The sequence below is a fragment of the Alexandromys fortis genome, unplaced genomic scaffold, assembly GCF_014885135.2.
Source record: "Alexandromys fortis isolate MF-2015 unplaced genomic scaffold, M_Fortis_MF-2015_v1.1 scaffold_57, whole genome shotgun sequence".
Lineage (NCBI taxonomy): Eukaryota > Metazoa > Chordata > Mammalia > Rodentia > Cricetidae > Alexandromys > Alexandromys fortis.
The window spans coordinates 9414893-9426493 of record NW_026067941.1 but is presented as its reverse complement, the minus strand read 5'-3'; the positions used below and the strand labels follow the sequence as shown (position 1 = coordinate 9426493).

At 38.9% G+C, this 11601-nt stretch overlaps 1 protein-coding gene across 1 annotated transcript; it reads left to right on the top strand.

Moving 5' to 3' along the window:
* The first annotated feature begins 235 nt into the window (after positions 1-235).
* On the top strand, positions 236-1231 carry Tas2r38 (taste 2 receptor member 38). The gene has a single exon (XM_050148000.1). It carries the CDS (start codon positions 236-238, stop codon positions 1229-1231), a length of 996 nt encoding a protein of 331 aa, XP_050003957.1.
* The last annotated feature ends 10370 nt before the right edge of the window (positions 1232-11601 follow it).

Sequence of the window (11601 nt, the reverse complement as noted above, 5' to 3'; positions counted from 1 at the left end):
AAACCAGACCCTTCCTGGTTGGGGAACTGAAACTCAATCCCGTTGACATACATTCCTGTTGCTGCACTGTGACTTCTGGAGGGACTGTTGGGTAGGTACACCTGAGCTCACCAAAGTTTTTGCATCATCCAAGAGGTAGAGCAAAGGAAAGATCTTGGTTCAAGAGATAGATACTCTTTCCTGCTCTGGTGGGTGAAATCAGAGTTTTAGGTAGTTAATCAGAGACGGGGGCATCATGTTGCCTCTGACTCCCGTCTTAACTGTGTCCTATGAAGCCAAGGTTTCATTTCTGCTCCTCTCAATCTTGGAGTTCACAGTGGGCATCCTGGTCAATGCATTCATTGTCTCGGTGAACTTTTGGGACGTGGTAAACGGGCAGCCATTGAACAACTGTGACCTTGTGCTGGTGTGCCTCAGCATCTCGCGGCTTTTCCTGCAGGGGCTCCTGCTCCTGGATGCCGTTCAGCTCAGCTGCTTCCAGCAGATGAAAGATCCACTGAGCCACAACTACCAAGCCATCCTCACCTTCTGGATGATCGCAAACCAAGTGAGCCTCTGGTTCGCCGCCTGCCTCAGCCTCCTCTACTGCTCCAAGGTTGCCCGCTTCCATCACACTTCCATGCTCCACCTAGCAAGCTGGGTGTCCAGCAGATTTCGCCGGGTGCTTCTAGCTGCTCTTCTTTTCTCCTGCATCTGCACGGCCCTCTGTTTGTGGGACTTCTTCAGCGGATCTCACTTTACGGTTACGTCCGTGTTACCCACGAACAACACAGAATTTAATTTGAAAATTGCAAAACTCAATTTCTTTCACTCATTTATCTTCTGTAATGTGGGGTCTATTCCCCCTTCTCTAGTTTTCCTGGTTTCCTCCGCAGTGCTGTTTACCTCCCTGGGAAGTCACCTGAAGGCCATGAAGTCTCGAACCAGAGATTCTCGTGACCCTGGCCTTGAGGCCCACATCAGAGCCATCATATTTCTGGTCTCCTTCCTGTGTTTCTATGTACTATCATTCTGTGCTGCCTTGGTCTCGGTGCCCTTGCTGGTGCTAAGGCACAGTAAGGGAGGAGTGATGGTTTGTATTGGGATGATGGCGGCTTGCCCCTCCGGACACGCCGCTGTCCTCATATCAGGCAATGCTAAGCTGAGGAGGGCCATAGAGACCATGCTATTCTGGTTTCAAAGCAGCCAAGTGAGAAGAGTCCACAAGATGCTTCCCAGGATACTCCGATAAGTCATGTAACGGGCTCATCACAAATACACCTCTAATGCTTCATGCAATTTTATAGTTTCTTCCATAACACAGAACTGGAATTGTTTTTACTTGACCTCAATAAACACTTTAATATTGGAATAAATTAATTGAAACTCTGATCTAAACAAATATAATAGTGTTAGCTCCTTAGACATGTTTAGTAAAATGAACAACAGCAACAACAAAAAGGCGAGGGAGTCACTGTGAGTCCTTTCCTCGCGGAAGCTCGTTATTGATCACTGTGCACCCTAGGAAGCCTCTTCTGAAAGAATAGAAAACCTTAACGCACTAACGCACTTGCTAAGACTCTCGTTCAAAACTGGTACCAGAATCATACATGAAAATAATTACTACTATGGCAATCACTCAGTGCTCTTTGAACCCCGATGTTTCCATGGAAACATGAGGTAAGAAAAAGAAAAATTTGGAGAAACAAGTATGCTGTAACTTCAACTTCAAAGGGGTGCTGCATAAAACCGCGAATGAGAGCCGTGACTAGTGTTCACTTTGCAAATATGTTGAATCCAAAGTGTACTTCTGCCTATTGGACAGAGGGAAAAGAGGTGAGGTCGCACTGGCTCTGCCAGTGTCCGGATTTTGGAACCACTACTGCACCTCCTGACTCTACCCAGTCACCGTTGTCTAGGGTAAGCAGTCTTGCAGAAAAGCACAGCTATGAGGCAGCTGTGTGCAGACCAAGACTTCGAGAGAGAAAATTCTAGGCCAGGTATTTAAATCCTTCAAAGGTGTCAGTCCACGGGTCTCCCAGGAAGGAAGGCTTTTCCTTCTGTGTGGATACTGTTAAAAAGAAATTTCTCTTCTCAGGCCTCTGTTTCTGATGGATGTAGTTCTTACGTTTTTCCAAGCAAGCAAGCCTTTCTTCAGCTCCAATGATGACAAACTTTGTGTCTTTCCTTGGTGGAGTGGACATCTTTACATCTTTTAAAGTTTCCTTCAGAAACACCAATCCTAACTCACGATTCCAAGTATTAAAAAAAAAAAATTATTGCCACACTTCAGGCCAACAAACTGAAATGTTTGGAGATGGACCCAGATGTCATCTTTCTGGAGCTCCCTCGGTGATTAGAATGTGACTAGTATTGAGAAACACTCGTCTGGATATCCTCCTATCTGAGCTGGACAATGGGATTCCCCCAAATTACAGCATTGCCTTTGACCGTTTCCCCCTACGGTACTTGTGGATATTGTCGGAAAGGGTGTAACAAGCAAAGGCTGTTCTTCCTTATTGTTTCTTCTCTTTATCTGGGTATCCGCTAAGTGAGTCTCCTTTACTTTGTATTATTCTCTGTGAATTTTTAAAGACCTCCCTTTGGAGTGGTTTAAGGCCACAAAAAAAAAAATAGCTGAAATTATACAGTGTAGGCTTTTGGGGCTGGCGATTTTTATTTAGTATCCCACATCTAAGGTCTCCCTGTCTTACTAAAGGTTGAGAGCTTATTTCTTTCTGTGCTAATTCATATTCAGTGGTCTGGACGCCACACTTGGCCCATCCGCTCCCTAGAGAGCAGCTCAACTGTTTTTGGGGAACACTGCTCGGAACATCTGTGTGCAGATTTGGATAAATTTCAGTGACGTCAAACTCTGGATCACCTGGTAAGGATATGCTTAATTTTATGAGGAACTACGAAATGTGTCCTTCAAAGTGGCTCACTGTTTTGCTTCGCCAGGATTGTGAGTGACGAGCTTCTGCAGGCCTTTGGTTCTGTTCCTGCTCTGGATTCGAGCATTCGGCAACTGTGCACCAGATCTTATTGTTTTCTTTGTTGCTTCCCTGAAAACACAAGGTGTTGGGTCTCTTCTCATGTGGTTGTTTTCACACCAAGTATTTTTTATCATATTCCTGAAGTTCATCCATAATATTATGTGAATCGAATTTATCTTTTATTTAAATTGTTTTTATAGTCAATACATTTTGATCATACTGTTTCCCTTCCCCTGCTCCTTCCAGATCCTCCCCGCCTCCTTGCCCACCCATCTTCACATTCTTTCTCTCTCACACTTTCTCAAGAAGAACCATAAATAAAAGGCAAAAAAAAAAAAAAGGTTAAAACAAGCAAAACCAATGAGACAAAAAGTACCAAACACCAACTTACTGTTCCACTATAATTGATGTTGCACTGGTTATAGTTAGCAGAGTTCATGAAGAAAGTTTCCACAAGTGTAGAAAATACGTTTCTTGAGTGCATCTTTTTGGGGACACAGCTTTTATGTCTCTTAGGTAAATACCTAGAGTGAAGTTGCTGTGTCAAAAAGTTGGTGCTTAGCCGGGCGGTGGTGGCGCACGCCTTTAATCCCAGCACTCGGGAGGCAGAGGCAGGCGGATCTCTGGGAGTTCGAGGCCAAGCCTGGTCTACAAGAGCTAGTTCCAGGACAGGCTCCAAAAAGCTACAAAGAAACCCTGCCTCGAAAAATAAAAAAATAAAATAAAAAAATAAAAGTTGGTGCTTATTTAACTTGGGAAGAAATTGCTCAAGTCTTCAGAAGTGAGCCTGACATGCTACCATGCCCACTACGATATGGGGAAGTCATTCCACACTCTTGCCAACAGCGATGTTCTACTCCACCTCTCAGTTTGGGTCATTGAGGTGAGAGTGAAATGGCTTTCATTAGCCTTTCTCTGATAACTGCCCGCATGGAGCACGTTTCCATGTATTTCTTGGCCAGCTTTTTATGCATTTTCTACTATAAACTACTTGCACATTTTATACAAAGCTCTCTTTCGTTACTGATTTTAGAACTTTATAAATTTAGAATTTTTGAGCATTTTATATGTGTGTGTATATAGCTATACAACTCATACATATAAATGCAATACATATAAAATTTATAATGTTTAAGAGTTCCTTTTTATATTTAAATTTTTTATATGTCTACATAAATTATACACTTGCTTCATATTTGTATATATGTATAAATATTTTTGCATTTACATATATATATATTCCAGAAAACATTCATGTGCCTGATACATAGTGACTATTATAACACTAACTTTGATTTATCTTTTCATTCTCTAGATAATATACTTACAAGCAGAAATTCTAGGTTTTGATGCAATCCAATTTTTATATTTAATATTTGTGCTTTTTGCATTTCCACTAAGACATATGTACTTACCTCTAAAAGACTTTCTTGGTCTTCTCTAAAGTTTTAGTAGTTTTCATTATTAATTTTAAGGCTGAAATTCCTGTTTAATTAATTTTAAATTTTTCATCATGCTGTAATTTATTGAAGGAGCTGCTGAAGTTTCTCTGCATTCCATTCATGTGGCTCAGTATCACTTATCAAAGATTTCATGTCTTCATTAAACCAAATCTAATGGTTACATGCATGTGTGCATATATATACATATATGTGCATGTATATTATATATGTGTGTATACAATGTGTATATATGCATATATTTATACACACAGCTCTTACTGGGATTGTGGATGCTATTTACTATATCAAGATGTCAACTTGGAAAGAATTCACATCATAAAAATTATTTAGTCTGACCGGGTGAATGAATGAATACCTTTCTTTATTTAAATCTTTAATTTCTCCCAGTGTTTTATAGTTCTTGGTAAAATTGCTTATAAAAGTATATCTAAATATTTCATAGTTAATTTATTATATATAGAATCATAAAATTTTCTTTTGTTTATTTTCTACATCATATAAAACCACTATATTTTACATTTATCATGTATTTTATAGATTTCCTAAATTAAGGAAATGCCATTTTATCTATGTCTTTAATCTCATTGTTAAATATTTTGACATCATTCCTGCATTAGGATTTTAATGTGTCACTTATTTTTTTCTTTGTGTCTTCTTTGTTTTTATTTATTCCATCAGGAGCAGGCATTTACAGTTGGTAACGTCTTATCTCCCATTCTGTGAGTCTCCTCTTCACTTGAACATTTGTTTGATTAATTGTACAGAAGCATTTCAGTTTTGTGGGGTCCCAGTTATCTATTGCTCACCTTAATTTCCAAGGCAAATTGAGTACTGTTCAGAAAATCCTTTTCTACACTTAAATCTTGTGGGGCACTGTCTATGGGAATGACCTAAATTCCTTCAGCAAAAGAATAGACAATGAAAATGTGGTACATATGCACAATGGAATACTATTCAACGCTGAGGAAAAATGAACTCATTAAATCTTCAAGCAAATGGATGGGTCTGAAAGAGATTATGTTAGGTGAGGCAATCCAGACACAGAAAGACAAACACCACATGTTTTATTTCATCTGTAGTCCTTAGTTCTAAACCCTCAGATATAAGTACTGCTGCACCACTATCACCCATCAAAGAAACCTCTCTTTACGACAAATGAAAACTATCACAGAAAACAATGAAGAGATCAATGACTCCTAAGGAGCTCAGACCCAAATGATGCATCTACATCACACCTCCTGCATCTGTGGCTCCGGGAAAAAGAAATATCAGAAGGGGTGAAAAGATTGGAAGCCAGAATACTAGGAAGTCCACAGTGAAACAGTCTCTCCTAGAAATGGCTGAACAAACAAGACTGAACAAAGGCAATGTCAATGAACACATTGATGTGGGAAGAAGACATTTTCAAGGAGTCCTACCACTAGGCAAAGAACTGGCGGCAACTAATGACTGCTGAGAGGAGAACTCGCCTCTCTCGGGGGTGAGCACCCTCAATGTTTGTTCAATATAGAGTGGTTACCCCTTAAACCACATACACACAGAGAAAAACTGTTGCATTAACATATTTTTACATACATATACATGCATACATATTTACGTTTGTCACAATAATAACCAAAAAACAGAGGCAATTAATTTGAGATTGGGTGGGGTGTGGAAGGAATTGGAAGGAAGGTTCCTAGAATGGGCTAGAGGAAGGAAAGGGATGGAGAAAAGTAGTGAACTTCTATTTCAATGAAAAATACTAAAATATAAAATTTAATAAATAATTGTTCAAATTGTGCACAATCATCTTGCAGAAGTAATACCGGCCCCATTCCTCATCTGTGCCCTTTTTGTCATATATTTCTTGATTACACTCCTCACCAACTATACAAAATAATGCTATTATTTTGCCTCATTCTTCTTGACAATTAACTCTTATGGTCTGAGGCTCTAAATCAGCCCAAGTAGACACAAGAGGTTGCTGCAAGGAAATATTTAATATAGGGCAACATAAAAGAAGGGGGAAGGGGAGAGAGCTGATTTATCAGGGCCACAGACCAAACTCAGGAACTAAACTGCGACCACAAATGCCAGATGAAGCAAGTATTTAATCATAAAATTATAAACATTTAATGCCAAGTTACAGTTACAATTTTTCACCAATCAGGATCCAAAGATTAGGGGCTTCCTTGAATGTTCCATCATTGTCAACCGATAAACAATGCTAGCCTTTCAGTGCAGCCAACTGGAGTCATTTGTTTTTTCTGTTGTTAGGAACAGCCATGATGTTTCTAGAGAACTAAAGATTCATAACAACTATTTATATGGTTTAGGGAGGAGGTGGGTCAGCTATCAGAAGGTTCCCAGATCCCCTAGGGCTTGAAATCCTGAACTTTGTTTCACCCTGCAGGCAAAATGGAGTCTGAAGTCAAAATGGCAGCACTTAGGACAAGGCGCTTTTTGCCTGTTCCCAACAATTACGCATACATGTTACATACAAGATGTTGTATTGAAATAGGTGTATGGCTAAATTAAGCTAACCATTATTAATTACACTAGGTATTCATTTTTTTGTGATGTGAATATTTTAATTCTACTTCATAATTTTCAAGAATACAATACATTGTTTTTAATCATATTCCCTATATTTTAAATTTGGGTTCCTGGCTTTTTTTTTCTCCCTGCATTTCACTAAATTTTTGTTCCCTTGATTGATATTCCTCATCCCTTCCCCTCCTCTTGTCCTTGGTAACAATCAATCAATCTCTACTACTATGAGTTCACTTTTTAAAAGCCCACATATGATTTTTACCTAAAATAATCAGTTATTCTTCAGAGAATGAAAGGTAAGAAACAAATTAAAGTTATTTACACGTGTCCACATACTAAGTGTGCCTGATGTGCTCAGTCCTCCCTGCAATTCAGGAGGTTTTTGTGTCATTTTTTTTTCCTTCTGCCTGAAAGGAGCCACAATTTTTATTTAACATTTTAGTTCAAGTATGCTGACTATAAAAGTTCTCGTTTTTGTATGCATACATAAGAATAGTTATTTATCCTCAATGTAGAAGGATATTTTACTTGCAAAATTACAAAGTCAAGTGTTTATATTTATAGTTGCAGGGTAACATTGTGTAACATTTGGTTGGGCGCCATTCTGTAACATGAGGTCCTGCTTGTTGGGGTTTCTGTCCTGCCTGGTCCCCCAGCCGTTTAGTCCCAGAGAAAATCACACAGAGATCTCCATAAGTTATAAAACTGGTTGGCCCATTAGCTCAGGCTTCTTATTTGTTCTTATTACTTATATTAACTTATTATTCTTATCTATGTTAGCCACATGGCTCGGTACCTTTTTCAGTGAGGCAGGTCACATCCTGCTTCTTTGGTGGTCTGGGCAGGATTGGTGGAGGGAGCTTCCTGCTTCCCAGAATACTCCTGTTCTCTTTGCTCCACCTCTACTTCCTGTCTGGTTTTCCTGCCTATACTTCCTGCCTGGCCAATCAGCATTTATTTAAAACATGATTGACAAAATACAGACAATTATCCCTCACCAATGTTGTTATATTTATAGAATTACAAGTTAGCATGCTTTGTTGCCCTTTCTTCACCTCTGTGATGTCATCTTTTCATTGTATTATAGCCTAGAGTACTTTTGATAACAAGATATTAATAATTAATAATAATAATAATAAGTATTCCTACTTTTGACAGTTTTTTTTATAGCTGTCTTCAAAATATTTAGTTTTCAGAAATCTGGCCATGATGTGTGTGGATGTGAGTTTCTTTGTACAAATTCTAATGAGAGTTTGATAACCTTCTTGGTTTTACAACCTGAATCATTAAAAAAAATGAGGATCAAACCCAGGACCTCAGTTGGGCTGTGGAAACATTTTATTTCTGAAATATATATCTAACCCCTTAACTTAGCATTTTTCATTTGAGAAAGGAAATTAATATATACCATTATTGTTTTATATAAACTCCCTGGATCTGTATGCAAGGGAAACACATTTCTGATTAACTATAACATAAAAAAATCAACTCAAACATTACAAAGTGGTTCAACAAATACTACAGGGTGGTTCAGAAGAATGGATTCTTCTTCAAGCCTTAAGGGAAAGTGACAGAAAACATCAGGATCCCCTCTCAGAGAGGGTTTATATCTCAGAACTCTGTACGACACCAGGTACTTTATCCAAGAGTGTGGCCACTCTCCCACCAGGGAAAGGGCTATACCAGACACAGCTCCCAAATATCCTTCTGCAGAAGTCACTGCCTACGTGTGTAAGGTTCCAAGAAGCAAGGCTTCTTCCCTCTCACACTTTCTAAACTCATTACTTCATCCCACAAGTTACACCCAGAAGTCTTATGACATCGCTGGGACAAAAGGTAAAAGAGGAAGCTAATGTGAGTCATTTGTGCATTTTCTTTATTTTATGTCTTCCTGACTATTTCAGGAGAGTCAATAGGACTGTGATATTTAACCCAGATCTGAAAAGGAAGTCTAAATTTGATATATATGTTAGCCAATTCAGTTCAAATGTCTTAATGTTTGGGTTGAACCAACCTAAAAAATTTCTTTTTCTGATGATTTTCTCATTCTATGAGTCTAGGCCATCCTGTCAAGAACAAGCTCTTATACCCCTGGTCTCATATTGCTCATCAATTCAGTAAAGGATCGGAACTGGGTTTTCCAAGGACCCCATTTGTAAAGATGGCTCCACTGCACTCACCTCCTGTTTCACCCTTTGACCCATCTATCACAGTGGCTCTTGGCCATCAAACTTGCTTTTCCTAGGCCTCTTTTTTGTTGTTGTTGTTGTTGTTTTTGTTTGTTTGTTTGTTTTGTTTTGTTTCAAGACAGGGCTTCTCTGTGTAGCTTTGGAACCTGTCCTGGAACTCACTCCGTAGACCAAGCTGGCCTCAAATTTATGGAGATCTGCCTGACTCTTCCTCCTGACTGCTGAGATTAAAGGCATGTGCCGCCACCACCCAGCTCTTTAAAGGATTCTTAAGAGAAAACTTCTCAGAAAACCACCTTAAATATATCATCAGGCATTCGTAAGAGAAACCTAAAGGAAGGGGTGATGTAGACCAGCAGCAGAATTGCACCTGAGTGGGCTGAGGAGCTTCTTTTGGGCTCTCAGTAGGCACAGAGAATAATCAAACTTGCATTACTTGAAAAATATATTCATGTATATAGACAACAATAAAAATAATGATAAGGTACATTTAATCAAGGATCCAAATATTGTCATAAGCAAAAGGTGTAACCATGGTTTGAATCAGAATTTAAGTAAATGATATGAACAAAGGCTTAGAGAAATAAGCTGAGCCAAGTTTTAATTGAGACCTCCATGTTACTGGTTATCACAGAATCTAAAGTAAGGAGGTGACATGATCATAACAATGATTTTATAAAGACTCAGATGACAATGTTTTATAGGATTATTTTGAAAGAGGAAAGGAAAAGTGTTTGGGTAATTTGCACCCGGATCATAATCAGAAGAGACTTGTTTCAGGATGCGGTGGTGGAAATAGAGAAGCTGGAATAGGTCAAAGAACGCTTTGGAAACACATCATCACCTAGCGTCTGGATTAGTGGTCAGTAGAGACGGAAGAATCGAGGCTAATTCAGAGTGGAGTGGTGTTCTGATGCAGTCACTGGAAAGAAACAAAGAAGTTGAGGGAAGGAGCTGGTTCCAGCTTTAAGGAAATGGTAGGTCAACAGGACTTAGTGCAATGGGGCCTACAACAGATCACTGGCAGAGTTTTGGAAATGAGAACTAGAATTCACATTAGACGTCAGATCTAAAATTGGACTCATAATCAAAAGAGAAGCTTGTCTTATAAAATGTGACTTTGGGGTTGCATTTTATAAATGTAAATAGGCTGTAAAGGCAGAAGGAAAATGTTGGCAAGCTTGGAGGAGGTCATAAACTCTTGAGAGGAGCATATGGGAGAGACATGGCAAGGATTGCTGGATTGGAATGCATATTTTTTCTTTTTGTTCTTTCTTTTGTTTCTTTTCTTTTTTCCCTTCCCAGCACATCTTACCTAATGGTAGCTGTTTGTCCTTACATACCACCAAGATGTTTGCTAAGATCCTGCCCCTTGCCATATTTAATGACTCATTCCAGACCCAGAGATGTTCATCCCCGAGTCCTGTCTAGTTTAATCTGATAAAAATGTATAATTTATGAAATCTCACAGTTTCTTATGGCCATGTTCCCTGCCAAAATGTTTAGCACACATGGGGATGAGCAGAGACAAGAGGCAGAGAGCAAAACCTAGCTGTATTTGCCTCCAGGTGCACTAGAGGCCCAGCTATATGTTAACCCACTTTAGTCTGATGGCTTGTTTTGCTGTTCTGTTTGGTTTTGCTATGGTGCTGGAGACTGACCCTTGAACCTCACTCATGTTTATCCATATGACTCACCACAGAGCCACATCTCCAGCTACATCCTTGCCCAGATTGGTTTGCATTGTGTTCTTATTTTTTTCCCTTTGTGGTGGTACTGAACCACACAACAATGAACAGAGTATGTTAGATGAGGCACATCACCAGCTACTTCTTCATCCGATTTAAATTTATGGCCACTTAAACTCCATGAATCAATACTTCCCTTTCCCTTAAATTTTCATGAAGCTCTAATATTTGCTATCAATGACCTTTGATATAGAAAGTGGTACAAAACTATTTGGGTGGGACAGTTAAGTCTGTGAATAGACAAACAGGGAAGGAATAAACATGCAAGTCCATTGTGGACTAAGAAAACAAGCACTACTGAAGAATTAGAATGACCTAGCTCAGAGTTAAGAGGAAATCTAAATAATGGAAGATTAACCTCAGAAAAACAATAACAAAAAGATGAGCAACCAAATGGCCACAGAAGATCCAGGGAGCGGGTTATTGACACAATCTCTTCAGGGTATGTTTTATTGTCTTTGATCTATTTTGTTTGCAGAACATATGTCACTCAATGTGTCTGTGGTCAGACTTAAATAAGGTCTTATTTAAGGCTTATTTAGTCACTCTTTTAAATTCTGCCTGAGAAGGTGATATGTTTTTAAAGAGTATAAACAATACAGTGGTATTCAGTAATTGTAGAAAAAGAAATCCTATCACAACACAGATAAACCTGGAAGATATTATGCCAAATAAAATAATTTAGTACAAG